We start from the raw sequence: 21,393 nt of genomic DNA, 5'->3' as shown, positions 1-21,393 counted from the left end.
TGCTTAAGTCAAATCTTAGAACAACCCCACAAGAGCAAAGTGTTAACATGTAGTGAGTTGGACCTTCATACCTCTAATTTAATCTTAGGCGTGCTGTCTACACAGTTTCTATGTTCAACTGAAAACCCACAAGATGTATATTTGTGCTGCTTGTTTGTGTTTATCATTTTACACAGTGGAAAGAACAACTTTGCCTAAGCAATACAAAGTTAGATAAGAGAAGTAGCCAAAGTGATTTTAAAAGTAGTTTTATTTTTCCAGCCATTTGACTGGTTAGCAAGAGTAAAATTTATTAATCATGCTCTAATTATAAATCACTGCATCCAGGACATTGAAAATAAGAGTTGATTTTAGGTTATACAATATATACAGTTGCTCTGCAACTAAACAAAATAAAAACAACTGAATTGAATATTATACATCTCATAGCATTCTAAGCTGCATTTTTAAATGTCATCTGCTCCTTTTTAAACAGTTAACACAGCAACCTAATAGTCTGTCTTAACAGATTTTTTTTGAATCATGATTCCAATCAGGTTTGAAAAGTTGTATGAAATATGCCAAGACTTTGGACTTAAAATTCTTCATTTTATATTATAAATAGATATCTACAGGCACTAGAATTTCTTCTGCCAGAGGAGCAAACCTTGAGAGAACATTACTGAAAACCTAGGGAAAAATTTTGCTTAGATGCTCTTTACTGGTCCCTAAGATTTTATCTATCTGCACAGTTAGTACTAGTACATTGTATCTAAAAGTTTCCTAGTTTGAGTGACTAGCTAACAGGGTTGTGACATTTGAAAGTGTGTACGTCTTCTAGCAGAACTGAAATTCAATTTGCATCATCGTTTAACTTGACGAGTTGTTACATACACTATAAGATTCTGTGTTAAAAATACTGTACATTAGGAGATCTGTGCAAAATAATATGTCCATTTACTCTCTAGACTCTATCAGGGATAGAAACATACAAAATAGTGTTGCAAACTGAACATACCAGTAAGTGAATAAAACTGTAGTGCTAAACTATTACTCTATTATTTTACTGGGAACTTTGAAAATACAGACTAATTTGCTTCAACTTGCAACAAAAATATCTTGAAACATTCCAGTTTGTTCCCCATTTATACTGCAGCAACAGCATCTAGAAAATGAAAGTTATGTGTATACTTGGCTGTACCCACACATTTCAGAGGCTATCAACCAACTGTACCATTTAAGAAAGGGGATGTAAGATCAGTGTTGCTCTTCCAGCATTAACACAATGTGATTTTTCTCCAAATAAGCATGGGTGTTGGCCTATTTTCCATTCTGTTACACACAAGATGGCCAATTTAAACACCATTTGTCAGAAATTCAAAGTTCTCTTGATAAATCTAGAGATACACTATTCACAAAATGTGATCAAAGCCAATGCGACCTACACATGGATTTTTCTTATCCTCAGCCATCAGTTGTTTCCTGTAGCATAAGCAATCTCACAATATACAAACATCAAAATGATGTCAGATTTCTATTGATGTTTTGCATTCCATCAACCAACTGGGAATTATCATTGGCCTAGCCTTTGTTCACAAATTAGAAAAACAAATTCAACAACAGTGTAGCTACCATATATGTGGGTATATTATATAAATACAGAGTGAGTTAGCAAACTATTGTTTGCAAGGTAGTGGCACACAAATTTTATAGAATAGAACATAATGTAGTGTACTCGTGAGGTGTCGGATACCTTACTGACCAAGGATAATTACCTAAGTGTTCCACCAAATATGTTCGCTGGGTGAACACATTGCTGGATGAGTAAGAAAATTCAAGAATTAAAAAAAAAAAAGTCTAAACATTATAATGATACAACTGTAAGAAATGTTCTGCAATCCATCATCATAGCTAAGTACATTTCAGGAAGTGCAGTTTTCATATCCTTGAGTTAATTTAGTAACTCAGTAATATTGCCATAGTTTAGTTAACCAGCAGTAGTCACATTAAATGACTAAAATGGATGTAACATATATAAAGAACATTTAAAAAACAGGTTACACACACATGCAGCATAGAAAATGAAACAGTCTCAAGCTCACAAAATTAGAACTAGAAAGTTCAACGACTAACACAGATTTCAGATAACTTTAAGCAAATATCTACATCCATTCAGAAAAAGAAGTTTCTCCTGTGGTAAACTGAAACACTTTTTTACCTGGCCAAAGACACCCAGTTAAAATAGTTTCTGCAATAGTTGACATCCTGGATGAAAGCCAGTATGACAAGATGCTGAATTAGTCCAATTTAGAACTACTCAGCAGCTAGCAAGTTTGGTTCCAACACTTCAAATGGTATTGAGAACTGGATAAACTCACTGCCCTGTTACAGATGCACACAATTTCTTTGACTGGGGAAGCAACACTGAACTATGTATTGTCATGTTACAAAAGGCAGAATAAAATTGCAGTGAATCCACTGAAAAGAATATTCATAATATTTTGATGTTCACACATTTATATGGATTTTCATTGTTAAAGCTTTTCAGTTCACTTTGAAAAATACAGGAAGAGGGTTTTTTAAAGTGTAAACTGCTCATGAGAAGTTTTCACATAGAAAAAAGTTTTAGAAGTCCCAAAATCAGAATGATGGTAATAAAAAAGTTAGCTACAGTACCTAGAACTTGGGCAGTGCTCTGGCAAGGTGTTTGCAGATAGGTAGATGAAATGAAATAGAGGAAAACTTATTTCTGTGACCGCTGGAAATGAGAAATGTTTCCATTTATCAGTAGCAATTTAGTCAACAATAAAGTGCACAAACGATACAGGGAAAGCTCCTTTCCGACTGGGATCCCCATCAATGTGACCAATCTGAAAGAGTCAGGATATTTTTCAAGTTAGTCTCAAAAAAGCATTACAACATCACCAAAATGAATACCAGCGACCTTCCTGCCTGTAATATGACAAGCCTCCCCATCTGTCTGCAGTGGTGTTTTTTATTTTGCCAAAAGGAAAGGAACATTAACAGAAAATTCAGGGCCTCGGGGTGCATTTGCTATTCAGCTCTAGACATTTTTCAAATTCTTCTTTATCCAGTTCTTTGAAAGTAACACCTCGTAATGCAATACCACAGCTGCATCATTTCAGCACATTTTGGCAGCCCACGTTCTGCCTGTGTTAAGCTGCTTCTGCTTCCCCCCTCTCAACAAGCACTGAAAGGTAAAAGGATGGATCAAACTTCAACAGATCTTAAGAGTTTGGGGGTTTACAGGAATCATTTTGGGTTTATACGGCATTGTTGTCATTTCAGGTGCAATTTGGAGCTCTATTCTTTGCTAGTTAACAGTTAGAATAAGGCAAGTGTTTGCATGCATAACAATTTTCCAAGACTTTGCTTTAGTTAATGAGACTCTGGAGCGTTAAATAGTTGAGATCGTTTCCCAGCTGACAGAACAGAACATGTCTCAATCTTAGTCAGCTAAAAAAATTAGGACAATATAAAGCTGTCTGCTGAGGACCCTTGCATATCTTCAAAGCAGCTTCTTAACCAGCTGACACTCCCCCCAAGAATTTCCTAATTCACACAATGTCCCCTGTGTACTCTGAACCCCACTAATCAGATTTCTTTTCTGAATGAGGAAAGCTAAAAACTGACCTGAAGTTTTATTTTTTAACAAAATGAATCTCTGGAATAGGTTTTCTATAAGATGAAACTTATACTGTTATTTGGAAACCCAAAGCAGAACCTCTGAAGTCAGTGTCCACCTCTAGATTTCATTTATTTCTTTCAAACTATGTTGATGGAAAAAGCAAAATACTCACCCACCACTCCTGATCTTCTTCACCATCAACTACAATGATATCTCCCTCTGAAAAAGTTAGCTCATCTGGGTTATCTGCTACACAGTTGTAAATTGCTTTTACCCTCTTGGGTTTTGTTTTTGACTGAAATATAAAAATATGTAAATGTAAATAATACAGCAAGGCAAAGACAAAACAGACTGAGAGTTGAACTAAAAAAAGCAGCAGAACTGCTTCCAACTGTTATTTTTCATAAGTTACAGTTCAGCTAGATCCTTTATGCTGAATGCTCATGCTTCAGGCTGAGTTTAGCAGCATCCAAGGCCCTTCAGAACTGTTAAGCCACCAAGGTAGGCCAGGTTTCCCTTAGTGATCTTCCACTTTGGCTCACCCGACCCTGCCTTCAGAGCTTTACACCACTGCAGGATGTACGTTTTTATTCAGAAGACGGGCAGATCAAGACCAAGTGCTACAGAGCAAGTGTAACAGCAGCATTGTGAGGAAGAGGCCTGAGCCACCTGCAAATATACCCCTCCTTGATTTACCAAACCCATCTCAGCAACATACAAAATATCCAAAATGTCCCCTGCCTCCTTGCAGTGTTTTGAAGACTGCAAGCCACAGGAGTGGTCTGTCACCTCTTCCAACGTGAGAGTTCATGCTACTGCTCAGTAAAGAGCAGCAATATTCCAATATCACAGTGGGACAGCAAGCCTAGTTTTATTCTATTTGAAATGATGCCAAAATCACTTTGCTCTATCGCACTATCCACGATCCTAGTCTCATGCCTCTCCCTGTGCAATCTGGCCTACTTCCATTCTGTGCTATGTACCGCTGCTGCATGTGTTTCCAGCCTCCTTGTTCTCTGTTGCAGACGAGCAACTTGCATAGTCTTTCCACGCAAGGAGCAGGGAGGCAGAGCATAAGCTTCCTCCCATGAATCCACCCTTTTCCCCAGTTTCCCCAGCCTTAGCTAGCAAAAATCTCTCCTTTCTAGCATAAGATGCCAGAGCAGAGCTGCAAGTGCCATTCAGGTCATGAGACATTTGTTAATGCAGGGGGACATGGGACAGAGACTCCAGATGGGGTAAGGAAAAAAAATTCTCGACACCATCCTGGAGTTGCCTAGGGATAGGTCTAGTTCAGTTAGCCATCAAACAGAAAGCCTGGGAGGGGAGAAGAGACCCTGCCCACAACTCCACTTCTCCCCACTAGGAAAATGCTCTGTTGTGGATAGTACTACCCCACAGCCCCCTAATGTACCATTTTAATGTTAGAGCTGAGTGCTGTGCAGAAAAGGGGGTAAGTGGATGGGAAAGGAGAGAGGCAGCATGATCCTCCTCCTCCTCCTCTGCAAGTGTCTATTTGCATTTTAGTATAAAAATGCTGACCTGCCCAGGCCAGGCATCCTCTTAGGCTCTATCTGAGGGGCACAACCCAGTGAGTTGGCAGCCTTGTACTGTATCACAGCGATTCTGCTATATGCTCCATCTCAGCCAAGTTACAATTTGAAACACAACCATCTTTTAGCCCAAGAGGGAAGAGCTTCTCACTGGCAAACAGTGACATAATTACCAACTTCAAAGGGCAGTAACTACAGGTATTTCTCATTCTTTAGAAGGCAAGGAAATTGCAATAGATCCCATTCTTGGAAGATTAAAATCCTCCAGGAAAGTTCTCCATATATCTACAATATGTATTCAAAAATATAAAATAGACATAGAAAAAAAAGACACATCAGGAATTTCACACTTGAAAAATATGCTGTTGGGCAAATGCAAAACGCAATCCTATCTTTATAGGAGAAAAGTCACTGGCTGCATGCATGTGTACAGCTGAACCTCTTTTTTCTTTACTCAGGAGCACTTTTGCAATCATTTTCTAAGTCTGGGCTGCCTTTTGATCCTCTGACATGGGAAAGACATAGCAGAGAAAGCTGGAGTATAAGGCTAAATGGAGTGACTTAGCCAAAGTGCTTTAGCTAGACTGATCTAGCTAAAGCTGTTTAGCTGAGGGGCCCTTGACTAAAACCTCAGTAAGATGCTTTAGCTAGACTGATTTAGCTAAAGCACCTTAGCTAGCTCACGCTCCTTGTGCTGGGTTCCCCTTCCTTCTCTGTTCTGTGTCATAAGAAAATTATCCAGCTGATATTCTATGTCACACAAAACTCACCCTACTGAAGCCCTAGAGATAACTGTAGACTCAGATTCATTCGTCATATTACATACAATTAACATTAAGCAGTGGAGACGCAGACTGTTCCTAAATACTAGTCAGGATAGCCTGTTCACTCATAACTAAAGCTATTTGTTCATAAACACAAAAAGGAGGGAGCAAAACAGAAAACTACTACAGCTCTAATTCATACAGAAAGTCAGGTAAGCAACTGATTCAGAGCTGATAGATGTGTTGAATGGATGTCTCCAGTGCTCCCACCCGAATCCCAGAACACACAACAGAAATTGTGATCAGGGTCCAACAGCTTCACAGAGTAAATGTGGCAATTCCCTCAGTGCACAGAAGCAAAAAGGATCATTATTGCATTTGACACTAACCAGGACATTACATTTTATTGTGGTCTAAAACATGAAAAGGCTATTTTGATGAAAGACAGACAAGTAACTTGTTTAATCAAGAGTGGTGAAGGCGAGAAAAAAAAAAAGATTTTATATTCACTATATTCTCTGCTTTATGTCTTTGGTTATTGCTCGTTTTTCATTGATGGTTTTGTGGGTTTTGTTTGTTTTTTTTAAAATTCAAAATCAGATACAAAAATATAGGAAATGCAAGAAAAACAAAGTTTTCAGAAACATCTATTACAAGTCATGCACATATTTAACAGAGGGGACAGGCTTTCTATTTTTCACACTTACACAAGAATAGACTGTTACATCAAAATTGTTTTTGATAGAAGGGGGAAGATTTAATAAGATCCTAACCCAGAGTGTCTACTTACTATCTGTGATTTCCTTGGCATTGGTGCTGGTGGTTGGATCTGTGCCAAAGTGTTTGTTGTAGAACCAGTTTGTGTTACTGGAATTTCACATACAGAGGAAGATTCTCCCACTGTTAAAATAAGTAAAACAATTTACATTTAGACATTTTAAAAAAATTTAACTGACCATATGAATTGAAACCAAATTCACTATTCTTAATTAGAGGATACAAAGCAATTTTATACCCCCTCGAGTAATTCAATCTTTAGCGGTTCCTTCTAAATAACTGAATGGAATTTTTCTATCCTTTTCCATACCATAAAGCCTTTTTTCCCAAAGACTGTTACCTAAGATCTTCGGTATTGCAGTAATGCTAAAAAAGAAAAAAGTCTCTAAAATATAAGCAGAGCAGAACCAAATACTATCCCATTTCCTCATCAAATTCACTACAGCTGTGTTCTTGTAGAACCTTTCTTTTACTAGTAAAGACCATCTCTATCAAGATGCTGTACCCTCCCTGGGACTCCAGACCTCACTCCAGGGTCAAGAGAAGAACAGCCACCTGCCTCTGTCAGACTCCTGACAACGCCAACAGATAGGCATTAGCAAACTCCCTGCTCTGTGGATAGGTCAAATGGAAATAAAGAAGAATCATAGTGAGAACCAAAGAAAATAACTATATTCATATACACATACATGCATGTGCACACACACACACACACACAGACACTGAAAGGGGTGACTGGGTAGGAGAAATTCCACTACAACCAGTCTAGACTCCATGCAAACTTTACTTTGGACATCTTACTGAGATGAAATATCTGTAATGTCCTAAGACAGTAAACCATTGCTAGAAGAACAGTATCAGTTTGCAATTTAGTTCATTTTAAGCAAAATTAGAAATGATATTATATTAGTTTTAGGCTTTAAAACTATAATCACTGTTTTCTATTCTAAAATGTCTTTTGTCCTTGCCTGTCACCTTGCAGATGACTCATGCAAACCAGAGAGTAAACTAACTAAAATTTTCATACTGTATCCTTTGTTTGGGTGGGGTTTCTTATTAAATGGCCCTATTGACATTAATTGGCCCATAGCTCTGTTCATGCAGAAGAGGTTGAAGCATCAGGACCTACACAATTAAGAGGAGAAACAACAAGAATGCTGGTGCTCACCGTCTGGTTAAATGCACAGGGCAAACAACAAAAAAAATCCATCTCCCTTAGGTTGTTATAATAATGGCTTAGTTATGATACAGTAAATCTCTAAACCAATTACCAGGCTGCTGTAGAGACCCAAGTCCTCTAGACTGCCCTTTGTTCGTTAAGCCAGATGACTTGTCAGTCCTGTGCAGAAAAAGTTCAAAATTCATCAACTTAAGAAACAAACAAGAATTCCAACTGCAACAGTTCAAACTATTTTCCAAATTATAAAATTATTGTAATGTCTTTAATATGTTCTTAGAAACACGGTAACAGCTATTTTGCTTTTAAAATACTCCTTTGCTTCCTTATTTTTGAGTAGGCCAATCATAAGTTGCACTTATAAAAATGTAAGGTAGAAGAATAATATAGGTTCAATTACTGCAATTTCTATAGAGCAGTTTTTATTTTCTTAAGTTCTGAAGTTCCTTCCATTGCTATTTTAAAATTCTTTGATGTGCTTTTTTAAAAATATGGATACATATTAGCCTGTACATTACAACATCTCCCTTTTACCCACAGTATGTATTGTACATGCAATAAAGGAGCTAGAGAGAGAGCTCAAAAGGTTGTTTACCCCTTTCATTCCCCCAAAGCATCAAACATATATATTACTTATCTCACATATATGCATGCATGTCCCTGTGTTGTGTAACTTCTAAGTTTGTCTAGGCTGTACTTAAAAATTTTCAAAGGTAGAGAACCCAAAACCTTCCCAGACAATTTACTGTGGTATTTCATTACCTTTAGTTTTGGAAAAGTTTACCTAGTGTCTGACTAAATCATTCTTGCTACAGCTTAAACCAATAGGGTTTTTTTAAGTTGTCATGAGATGTAAAGAGGAACGGAATAATCCAACATTTTGTATAGCTTTGAAAACCTGCACCTTTGCTACAATTTTTTTTTTCCAAGATGAGAGAATCTTATTTCTTCCAATCTTTTCTCATGGGTTGTGTTTTCTACACTTCTCATTACCCTTATTGATCTCACCTGTTTTCTGCTTCACTGTTTTGTATCTTCATTTTACTGCAACACTCAAAACTGAACACAGTATTCCAGCTGATGCATTACTGATATTGAGTCAAGTGGAAGGATTAATTCATATATCTTGCAGGTTATGATCAAACAATACTTTTTATCTTTGCCTCCTCCACAACAGCACAAGTCTTCTGACTTGCTCGTATTTATGATTCACAATGTCCTCGCAGATCCTTCTCTTAAGGACTTTGGCCTAACTGTACTTTGCTATTCTCCATATTTCATTTTTGTAGTTGATTGTTCTTAAGTACCAAGCGTTGCCTACTGAATGACATCGTTCTTCTCCCCGACTACTATTCCAGTTTGTCAAGGATACTTTGGATCTAATCCTGTCCTCCAGTATATCTGTCCCTCCTCGCTTTGTTTCCTGCAAATTTAAAAAACATACTCTCTATTCCAGGTCTCTCTATTCCTGCCATTAATGAAAATATTGAATGGAACTGAACCTAGGACAACCTTGTGAACAATAAATAGCACAATCAGATATAAGATCACATTATCTCTTCTTTCTTATTAGATTAGAATTAGAAATGAATAATTCTCTGTAACTTCCTATTTCCATCACGGCTAAGCATTCTGTAGATATTATGCAAATGATACAATCTTAAATCAATATGCTGTCTTGTTTTTACTGCTGAAATTCTTGTAAACTGTTCCCTAAGTATCTGGCCTCTGTTCATTCATATATTCCATAATGCATCATTGGCAAAAGCCTGAATGCTTTCTGGAGGACATGCATGTTACATACCATAAAGTCAATAACAATTACGAAGTATATGCATTAAATACTAAAATGACATCGGTTACCCAGGAGTAGGCTTTCTCTGAGAGATTCTACTAGGAGGTTGTGGGGGCAGTGGTGGTGGGGTTGGCTTAGCTTGTGGAGGAGCTGGTTGCTGTTTAGATTGCTGGTTCAAAGCTTCTATAACGCTGGCTGTCTTTGCAACTGGAGGGGGTGGTGCTGGAGAAAGCACATCTATAGAAAAAAGTTAGATAGTGAAATGGAGTTAAAATTCTGTTTACCACTTTGTTTCTTATATTCTCATCCACAGATCTTCCTGTTATGGGATTTATTTCCATCAAATAAAAGTTTTTTTACTAATTGCAATCAACAACTTAAAATGAAAGCCTTCCATTGGAAGAAGGACCTCTTTGAAAAGAGATTTCCCTTTTCTTTCAAATAGTAAGTATCAGAGAGCTCACAAGTACTTCAATTCATCAAAGCATTAAAGTACGAACAAAGAAAATTCTCAAGTCCCACCAAAATCAGTCATATTCTTAAAAATATTAGCTCACAATATATTTAATAAAGTGCTAATATTGTTTGCTCTATCAAGGCCTTCAGTTTGTGTTTTATGGAAAAGTAGTTGAGTGAATGATATCTGAGAAATTTTATGAAAAGGAACTTTTTTGAAAATCCTGTTTTGATTAATATTTATTCAAAGAAACTCCACATTAGGTCTAGTAATTAAAATTTCAATTGAATCCTTGAAACTACAACAAACAACAAGCTGGCAATGCATTAAAACATCTTTTTGCAATCCTACGATCTGCAAAAATAAAGCATAATGTGGAGATTTAGCCCCAGACCTACATGTACCACTTATTTTTACAACTCACTAGTGAGAAATGCATCATTAAAACTATATATAAAAGTGGAAAATGCTTTAGTAATAGATAGCATTTCCTGTGGACCCTGCACTACACCACACAGTCCTCACTGGAACATCAGAGAAGACAGTTCATACAAAGTCACTGGATGGGGACGATAGGCCAAAGCTACAGTCACCAAAAGAGAAAGTATGAGTTGTGAAAATGGAAAAATAAGCCAACCATGATTAGATACAGCAGAAGGGAAAACAGGGGAAGTGGAAACATACTTGTAGATGTTACACGCAATGGCGGCACAGGGGGATGAATAGCTGGTGGATCTGATGAAGATCTCTGCCTGCTTATACTTTCCACTCCTAAAGAATTTGTCCTCCACATTGCATTAGATGAAGAAATTGTCTGAATACCACTGCCAAGAACTGAAGGCTGAACTAAAAAGAGAGGAAAATACTGTATTATTATATTGCTTACTCTAAGCACAAAGTGTTAATATTTCACACCTGTGCTTTTAAAAATGGTGCATGCGCACACTATATTCACCAATAGGAACCACTGTCACCCTGCTGGAATGCCAGAACAGAAACCAGAGACTGCTGTAAACAATTATACAGAAGTTTCTGGTTGAAGTCTTATTAACTCTTTACCTATGTAAAGAATTGTCTCCAAACATTACTTTAAAATATGTCAATACTCGAAAAGGCAGACATTTCTCAATGTGAAGACAGAAGGCAAGTCCTGTTACCTCCTTTAATCCCTGCCTGGTAACTCTAGTTGTCTCAGGAGCTCCAAGGAAAGGACCTGACTCTTGCAGGAGCATTAGCAGACATTGCTGACTCAAAGTACAACATCAGTTTTGACTTGAAATTGTAACTCTGAATTTCACCCTAACAAGGAGCAACTATACCTGAAACTAGCCGATTACCCAGTATTGCTTCTTCAGAGCCTCCTATACATGTTCTCCAGCTAAAGAGCTGCCTCCCCGTTTCATAAAAACACCCTATAGGTTTTCTCCATAAAGCCAGTATTTTGCACATATCATATCACATCACTTCTCCCTACTCAGAGCATGATCATCTCATTAAGAAAAGATGAAACAGAGTAAAGTATGAATATCAGGTTGCATGAAAAAAGCACAAAAGGTTCAGAAGATTTGGAGAACAGCCTAAACCTAAGAGGATAAAGGAATAATAAGTACAACATAAGCATAACAACAACAACATCAGCAATCAACAATAAGCCAAGATCAGCAATGCTAGCATAGTTTTCAACTGAGAAGATAAAATATTAGGGTAATACACTGTTAGAGTGAAGAATATCAGCTAATCATCTCTCTAAATCAGGCATCATGCTTTCCTGGCATGAGCTGCCCTGTACTGGTGCCAACAAGTCTGGGGTTGGGAATGAAATTAAAGTGACACTCTTTGAAAAGCGTCATTTAATCATGGGCAAATGGTGGGTAAAATAGTATGGTTGGCCATAGGTAAAATAATATCAAAGGGTAAAATAGTCATTTTAACTATCCAATTATATTACTAATTTAGGGATAGTATCTAACAGTTCAAAAGATTGTGTAAACCCCTTCACAGCCAAGGGAAAGATTTCACCAAGAGGTGAATTTTCCTGTTTAGGGGGAGGGCATTGCTTTCCATCAGGTAAAAATAGAGTCTGGATATTTAGCTTAGACTTGGTGTAAAAATGTTAGATGAAAAGAATTGGTTAAGGAGCATAGTTTTAAGTGCTGCTAAACTTTCCTGAGCCTTACGTTATCCTTTCAAAGTAAGAGAATACCATGCTGTTCTATGTTCTCAGTTCTTCTGCCCACAGAATAACATATTTCAATCTGACTTTCATGCTGCAGCCATTCCTGTGAGACCAATAACTGACTTTTCATATGATACAGATGTGCAATTTGCCTCTCATTCTATTCTATATTCTAACCTCTGTCCAGTGCTTCCAAAGGCAGAAGGCATTCACACGTGCCCATAACATTACCCACTCATATCTCCTCTTATTGGAGTCTGAATTACAGCAGCATTGAAAACCATGTGTTTACATGGTTTTCATTTCATTTTCACTACATTTTCATTTTTCTTCAACTTAATTTTACATAAATTTAGCATTCATGAGAGATACTGGATTAATACAAGCATTAAAACAATGAAACACACCAAAAATGTACTGCATAAAGATGACCTACACAAATTTCTCTGCCCTTCTTCTCCGATTTAATCTGAAGAGATTATATGTGAAGACAAGAACAAAAGTTTACACTGTTAACTATAATGGTAGATTCTGCAAGCACACAGCCTTTCTGAACTGGGATGTTCACTTTTACATTGGCCTGCTGATCAGGGCATAATCAGTACAGTTACAGGCAGTTACATTTTCAGTCAGCTGCCAATTCCCTAAATCATCCAGTTCTCCATGTTACGACACTTATACTTTGCTCTGTTAAATTTCAGCGACCTCCTAGCACATATTTAAGAGGAGTCTTTGAAAGGTTAAAATCTCTCCTGTTCTGTATATGATTTCCACTCTCCCAGATTTTAAAAAATATTCTGCAGCAACCAAATACAATGGAAATTTTACATATTAATATTTTAACTGTGACAATGACATCTTCAAGAAACAGAAGTATGAAAAGATGGAATACAAGCAAAAAGTGCTTGCTGAACTAAGTCAACTGCAGCCCTTCCTCCCTCTTTTTTAATGAGCTGTCTTTATTGAGGTTACTTGGACATAATTTTCCCATACAGTATTCTGTACTTTCCTTTCTTGCAGATATACTGAAAACCAAACTCAGAATAGGTTGTGCAGATTCACTTCAAGTATATAAAAAAAGTCATCAGTAAATTGTACCAGTACTTACTCATGTAAAATAACTGTACCAAAAAACCCTTGAAAATGTGAGAAAACAATGTTACTATCCCATTCTTCTAACATGCAATGATATTTCCCAGCGTTAGTACCTTTTCCAATATTCCTTGGAGGTAGAGGAGGTGCACTACTTGTGACAGGTACTGCAGGCGGAATGGGAGGTGGACTGCCACTGAGGATTGCTCCGTATGTTTCATTCTGCAATATACTTGGCATAAATCCTCTCTGCTTATCCTTAGCAATGTTTGCTGCATCTCTTGCCAAAGAAGCTACATTAGGCTGAAGTTGGTTTGATCCCAGCTGATAGAAGCTGACAGGCCTGTCCTCTCTCCGATTAGGGCTGGGTTGCTGAAATACAATAACTCACTGATATCACATCAATTATATTCATTTTACTTAGAAGAACAGTTACCAGAAAAAAAAATTACTTCTAAAATGCATCTTTGTTGTTTTTAGTATGTATCCTAAAACCTATATTCCTCTTTCTTCAAGACAAAGTAACTGTAAACATTAATTTTTTAAATGCGAACTGAATTTCAGAAAAAAATATTTTTTCATTTTCACCTCCTATATCCCTGTAGGATATATAGCATATCCTATATATATAGGATATGCATGCATACACACACACACACACACACACACACTTCTATTGATAGTAAAGTAATATAGACAGTCAGACTGGTTAAGTAAAGTTTTCCGCATTAGAATATCAGGTAATATTTTCAAAAGAAAATAAGCAACTGAAGCTTCATTTTGTGATTGTTAGATCCCACACGGATGGCCATCACCTCAAAAACAGGACAGAGTTGCATCTAAGAATTTTACCTGTAGCTCAACCCTACCACAGATTAGGAGCTCAAACTTCTCAGGAACTCTCTTTAGCCCCCTAACAAATAAGCAGGACCAGTTAGGGGGATTACTTTAACTGGCAGCTGGGACAGAACATTGCTCTTCCCATGCACATTATCAAATGAGCTCTAATTAGTTGTCTTTGAGATTTATAGCAAGTCATCAGCTTGCTAGGCACATTTAGCATTATTTTTCCTGTTTCAACAGTAATCATGATAATTATTGTTATCAAATGATAATTAAGATAGATAGAGTTATAAATACATATGGCCAGTGCAGGAGTGGGTTGTAACATTCCACAGCTCAGAGAGCATAAATATGCCTTCAGAAGGTGTTAGATAAACACATCGCTGATGTATTGTGGGTGTGAAATAAAAAGAACCATTTCTAGTAATAGTATTTAGGCCAAATAAACATTTACACAAACAATACTGTGAATAAGCAATCAATTTTCCTGTGAATATTTTTAATGCTTACTCTGGATTGATCATTTAGGACCTTTAGTGAGGTTATAGCACAGCATAATATTTCAAAGAATCATCAGAATGATGTGCATGACAACCAGTTGTGTTAATCCCTGCCTTTGGTTTGGTTTAGCAGTCTAACTCCTCAGTCGCTCACTCTCCTTTCGCTGACCTCTCCTGTCCTAATTCTGGTATTCATCTCAGCTCACACTTAACTTCGGCTTTCTAAACCAGCAGAAAATTATTTTTGTTTGTTGAATTAGCTTTTTACTGGTTTAGCAAACTGAAATCAAATGTGTGCCATAATGGAGACAAAAGATGAGATGAGACCAGGCAGCTGGGGACAGCAGCAGAGAGCAGCTGGATTATTTTAGCCTTCTATTAGGTAAGGCTCCCTTTTATATGATAAAATTCTGGGCTAAAAGAGCAGCAATTTCAGAAATGACCTTTTCTGACAAAGTATTACAAAATCTATTCAATTGCTTTACCAGTAAGACAGAGAAGCCCTCTAGCCAATAGCTTGACATCTATAAACAGAACTTTGATGTGATACTAAGCAAAAGCAATATTCACCAGAGCATTCAAAGTACTCACAGACACTAGTCTGTGATTAATAGTTCTTAATCTCCTTTCAAAGGTCCCTGTGGTATAAGCCTATTAATAGTGGGCAGTGAAGTACCAGTTTCATTTCTTTAGCCTCATTGCTGACTAGCAGATAACTTCTTTTAAGAGGTGGAGCTCAGGGACTGGCCAAAAAAAAGAACACTGAACTGCCAAAGGCAACCGGCAACAATGAAGGAAATGCAGAAAACCCAAATCTAGTAAAAGTCAAGCATCAGAGGCAAAATAGCGCTCTTGGACTAAGGAGGCAAGACATGGGGAGAAGAATGCTATGCAGATTGAATCTTGCAGAAGTGACACTTTGCAACAAAGGAAATGTATTGATTTCAGAATTAGTCTTCAAAACATTAAGCCAATCCAGTAATCTGATGGCCTTATATTTTTAAAAATGGCCTGTAAAGACAAAGAATATAAACCTGTGACTGTCAGTTTTTAATGTTTCTGAAAACAGAGAAAAATCAACACAAAAGGTTTGGGTTTAGATTATGAATTATTTAAGTGTTAGAAATTCACGTCCTATCTGAGATGGCAGACTTTGCAGAAAACATAAGAAAACAATAAAATTTGTAGAATAAGAAAAGCTGAATTTCATTATGTAGAGGAGAGAGGATTTTCCATTAGCTACTTCCATAGGACAAAAGGTTGTGCTAACGTCAAAAGATAAACAAATACGAAGTCTCCTATGTGTTCCTTGCACTTTCTAAAGAAAGCAGAAAAGCAATTATAATATTATAAAAAAAAACACAAAGAACAAAAACATTTGCTCAATACCTCTATATAAAATTTCAAACTAAAGAAGTTTCAGAATGTCTTTAGTATTTAGGAGCCTTCATGTAATTTCAAATTACTTGGCACCTGGAAATTCAAGCCATTTTTCAATGTTATTCTGGTATCAAAACATGTAGTTTGCTCCCTACCTGTATGTTTACATGCTTAAATACTTTTTAAAGTTGGTCCCAAACTGGCAAATTTAACTTTGAAAAATGGAATGAAGCTCCTAAGCCACTGGAATACCTTGTAGTACTACCCCATAGCATCACACCAATACCAGAGACTTAAGAAAAAACAGAAAAAGGGGGAAAAAAAAAACCTGGAAGATTTTTACAGGAAGATTCAGAAATAAGACCCTAACCTGCTACTAACGAACAAGCCTAATTTAATGCACAGGATTAGTGCCACTGAAGACAAGTCAATGCATAAACTGTTCCAAATTCAGACCTACTGACTGGAGATGCTTTACAGAAACGGGGAGATACTATAAGATACCTCTCCTTGTAAAGGCAATTTTCCTGTCTCATACTGGTTCTGCTTCAAGTTCAGCAGATTTAAATATTCCTGATATATTGAAACAAACTATACTGCGTACATGCTGACTTCACTATGAAAAAAAAAAAAATCACATCTGGGTAGTCACAATCTGGTCCTTACAGCAGGAAAAAGTAGATAAACTGTAATTTAAGAAACAAAAATTTGAACTACTGTATTTTATAATAAAATTTAATTTTGCAGTGTCTTCATACCTGTAGTAAAATGTAATGTGTTATTGAAATCAGAATGAACATCACGCTCACACAGATCCACGTACAAAAAATTAGCAATGCACAGATACAACCTGTAGCTTTTCATCCACATCATCATCACTTTCATCCAGATCTTCATGGAGTAACCGCCATTCATATTCTACATGAACATGAGAATTAAATCTTCCAGATAGTGCTTGAGTAAGCTAAAGAAAAAAAAAGATGACTGTTGACATCTATGGTACAGCCAGTATTTGCATATAGTTTAAAACAAACAAAAAACACACGCAGAAGTAATCTTGATTTCTAAGTACAAATATTATTTTTTGTTTTAAATACAGATTTCAGTAATTTGGAAAGTTACTGCATTGGGGTAAGGTAAAAGAATGAAGCTCTGTGATCAAACACAACACAAATAAACCAAAAGCAACTGGGCTTTTCATTACCCATTGTAGTTCCATTTTCTATTTCCTTCCTGACAAGAAGCATCACACTCTATTTGCTTTGATTTAGAAACTGCAAGATGGAGAAATTAACTGCAATGGAAGTTTTTCTGATACAGACTCACTTCCCAGGAGCCTCGACCTCACCAAATCATTTTCCTTGCTTATTAAAAGTAGTGATGGTAGCAAACTTCACTTCCATGGTTTTCATCCATGAAAAGTACTCTAGTGATTAGATTTCAATGGGATGTCAGACACACAATTTTTGAGGATCTGGGACTAACATCCAAACTGCATTCTCCAGAACTTTAACATTTCCAAAATATCTAAGAAGAAATATAGTTTTCTTCTTAAGCATATATAACTTGCTTGTTTTTCTGAGCAGAATACTACCCTGTCTTGAATATAGTCATTGAATATTCAACTGTAGACTGTTAAATATTCAGACATGAGTCTCCTTATAAATACACAAACATATTGAAGGATGCAACACTTACCAACTCTTCACAGTGAGTATGTTTTAAGCGTTTAGCTATATCAAGTGGTGTCTCTCCAGATTCATTGGCTACATTGCAACAAGAAAAGAAAGTTATGATGCTGTGAGTCATTAGTTACATGTCTATTATTAAACATAAAGATAAATCTCCAGTTACACGGTGAATTAACTAGATCAAGACATTCTAAAGTTGATCTCTTTCCTTCATATTCAGGCCCATCTCGTACCAAACCTCTGAACATGATAAGCAGTAGCAACTCAGTATGCCACCCATATGGAATGATAGCCATGAAATGCCAATATATAACTAGACAACAAGACATCATAAGTACTTATGTACCTGAAATTGTTTAAAAACAAGTCTAATGCACACAATTTTAAACTTGAAATAACAAATATTTTAATTTTTTTAAACGAAGATATTATTCACAGAATTACATTAAACAATTACATTAAACAATTGACGGGGAAATGCACTTATTCCAGCTTCAATTTTTCTTATCTGTGACAAATATGAAATCAAAGTACACATTTCCTTTGTACCTATTTCAATAGAAGCCTTCCCTCTCAGAAGCAGTTTGAGGCATTCAACGTTGTCCGTCAGACAGCAGTAGTGCAGAGCTGTACTACCTTTGCACGTTTGCTTGTCTAGATTGCCACTGTAGGAGTAAAAGAAAGAAGAAAGGTGATTAGAATTAGTTTTCTACCCCATGCTAATAAACTTCACTTGTTACAAGATTTTCAATGAAGAAAATTACATTTGCAAATAACAGACTTCATTTAAAGTATAACTTGACGTAAATCAATAATATTTTAATTAGTTCATAATACACTTACCTATTCTGCACTAAAAAGTCAACTATATGAAGGGATGTTCGATCAACTGATCTAACAGCAAGGTGAAGTGCTGTTTCATCTTGCTCCTAATAATAATAAAAAAACAAAACAAATTTGTTTCTTTTAATTTATAGAGAAGCAGAAATTCTACGATGACATATGATCAATTCAAATATTTAATTTCAAAATATTCAGATGTGCACTGAAGTATCTTTTGTAAAACCTTTGCTCCTTTCCTTCCCTTCCTTTATAGTAAGTAAACAAATGGGTTAAAAGCAATTAGATTATTGAATCATTTAATGTTTAATTTTAATATTTTTAAAATATGATAATATTTGGAAACAATTTTAGTTTAAATTATTTAATATCATCTTTCGTTACTGTTAAATTCCATCATTAGAAGAACAAATATTCAAAACAATATTTCAAATCTTATCCTCCAATAAGAAAAAGCAGTACCTTTTGAATAATAAAACCATACTGCACTTCCTATAACAACTTGCCTAATAAAATTTACCACACTTACATGGCCATTGGCTAGTGGAATTTTTTCTGTGAGGTCCACACCATCAGCATATACTTGGACTAAACCAAGAATGTCTCTTGATTTGACTGCTTCACAAAGAGCATGCAATTTAACTGCATTGTCAGCATGCTTTTTCCTTGCATATTTTCTCTCAATATACTTGGCAGTAATATAATCTTTTCTTGCATTCCTGAAATCGAATATAATTTACTTTTACAATTCTGGCAGATGATACATAGTCAAAATTTCCATATATACATGCAAGTCATTTGGAATAAAATCTGGGAAAGATTGTATTTCTCAGTCATTATGGTAATCTTTCTTTTTAAATATACACAAAAGACATGCAGTCTCATATTTTCAGTCTGAAATATAACTACAGAAGATGAATCAAAACTCCAATATCCTTATGAAGACAGACCCCAAATTCTCCACTCTCAACTGCGGTGTGAAGTTGATCTCAAGACTATACAGTTTTATGTACAGATAATAAATCAAAGCTTCATAATCCTGTTTTGCTAATATCAGCCTTACAGATTTATATTTACCTGACTTGCACACATGCTGAAAAGGGAGAGGCATGGGATATAAAAATCTGCCTTACACCTCTGTGCAGACTATGCAGGGCTTGCATCTGTATTCACAGCAGTATGTTCTGTGAAGCAACTATTCACCACAACTGTAACAGGTGGGGAGGATGCAGTTTTTAGTTTCACCTTGAAACTGAGGTGAAAACTATCACTTAGCACATCTGAATTAGGATATGAGTTATCACTTTGCTGTTAATATCCACAAGTAACTAATTAACTAATGACTATTCCTCTTTCCGTCACAGCAAGACAGGAGCTTGCATGCTTCTCAAAGGCATTACTCCTTACACGCTCTTTAGATTTACACAGCACTGCACGAAGGACATGCAACAAAGCTATACTTTATCATCTGGATACAGTAATAAAGGGCAATAATAGATCATAGACTATAAGAGATTGAACAACAATAATAGAATGAATCAGTGGATAGTTCTTGTTCCTAAAACAGAGGACAATTTCCTCTATAGTTTTTGAAAAGCATCGGCATTTAGGTTCTCATTTCATAGAGAACAACAAATGTGATAAACAGACACATACCAAAGTAGATGACTTAAAAAAAAATTTTTGTTTAAAGTCTTTATGCTATTGATTTGGCATCCTGTATGATTATTATTGATGTTAATATTAATATTAATATTCCACAGTAGTAGTAGTAAAATAATTATTTATACTGAACAGTTTAACATTGGCTCTGTCAGAATGGTGAGAGTCTGGACAACGTAAAACCAGCTTCATCTAAAGCCAATTCTTCTGGTTTTGTTTCTGCATTATATACTAGCTCTTATATGAGGAAAATAGGACAGGGCCAAGATGGAAGCTGTCCTTGCTACAGCTCTGCCATCACAGTTCAGAGATCTCGGGGAACACACTCCATCAAAAGTTCTCTGTTTACTCCATGTAATTATGGACTGAAGTCCTAGGTGGAGTCTCTAGACAGTAGGAGTGTTCAGTATCTCTCAGATAAACTGTGTATCTTATTCTGGTATCTATTTAGTGTTTAAATAGAACAAAGAAATAGCTTTAGTTTTAATCCCCATGTTTGCGCCCACAGGTCTTTAAAATTCTCAACAAGGCAGCCTTAATTTGTTCTTGTCTTGCAATTTATGAGATACAGAACTGGTAATATAATCCTGACTATAAGGAAAGTTACCATCAGATAAAGTTCAATAAAACAGACATGCAAAGCATCAGAAAAAAGGTTAATTCCTTGGCTATAAGGCTATGTATAAGGCATTATATGTCTTCCACGGCATGTTGGTGCAAGCCATGATGGCACAAGCCATTAATAACGACAAATTAAATGCCTGTTTTCTCAGAAGTTGTGGCTCTTTACTTACATATCACTGCTTGGATTAGGTTTGACCATCTCATCAACTGGCAGACAGAATTCCATAATCTCATTGAACCCAGCATTCCCAATATTCTTTGCAAGCTGTTAAAAAAAAAAAAATCCACAACTCACTCAAACAAATATGTTCAGTTACTGGCCACAAACGCATAGCGAGAAGACAAGGGAAAAGGGGTGCTGGGACTTCTGGATTCTAATTCCTAGTTTTGCTCCTCTGTTATTGATCCCAACCATATTAGGCACCTTTTTGTAC

At 36.3% G+C, this 21,393-nt stretch overlaps 1 protein-coding gene across 2 annotated transcripts in view; it reads right to left on the bottom strand.

Annotated features, from left to right (window-relative positions):
- Positions 1-232: 232 nt before the first annotated feature.
- Positions 233-21,393, bottom strand: part of ASAP2 (ArfGAP with SH3 domain, ankyrin repeat and PH domain 2) — a 90,643-nt gene continuing 69,482 nt past the window's right edge. For both annotated transcript variants that reach the window (XM_067294270.1, XM_067294271.1), the window contains 13 exons: positions 21,130-21,224; positions 19,203-19,392; positions 18,677-18,762; positions 18,383-18,498; positions 17,841-17,908; positions 16,993-17,106; positions 13,536-13,791; positions 10,836-10,997; positions 9,763-9,931; positions 7,994-8,061; positions 6,736-6,845; positions 3,801-3,923; positions 233-2,849 (listed from right to left, as the gene is read on the bottom strand). In XM_067294270.1, the coding sequence (XP_067150371.1) occupies positions 2,775-2,849; positions 3,801-3,923; positions 6,736-6,845; positions 7,994-8,061; positions 9,763-9,931; positions 10,836-10,997; positions 13,536-13,791; positions 16,993-17,106; positions 17,841-17,908; positions 18,383-18,498; positions 18,677-18,762; positions 19,203-19,392; positions 21,130-21,224 (1,632 nt within the window). In that variant the 3' untranslated portion in view covers positions 233-2,774. The remainder of the gene's footprint in view (positions 2,850-3,800; positions 3,924-6,735; positions 6,846-7,993; positions 8,062-9,762; positions 9,932-10,835; positions 10,998-13,535; positions 13,792-16,992; positions 17,107-17,840; positions 17,909-18,382; positions 18,499-18,676; positions 18,763-19,202; positions 19,393-21,129; positions 21,225-21,393) is intronic.

Source organism: Apteryx mantelli, chromosome 3, assembly GCF_036417845.1.
Source record: "Apteryx mantelli isolate bAptMan1 chromosome 3, bAptMan1.hap1, whole genome shotgun sequence".
NCBI classification, from domain to species: domain Eukaryota; kingdom Metazoa; phylum Chordata; class Aves; order Apterygiformes; family Apterygidae; genus Apteryx; species Apteryx mantelli.
Note: the sequence above shows the minus strand (reverse complement) of the source record. Positions and strands in the feature narration are given on the sequence as shown.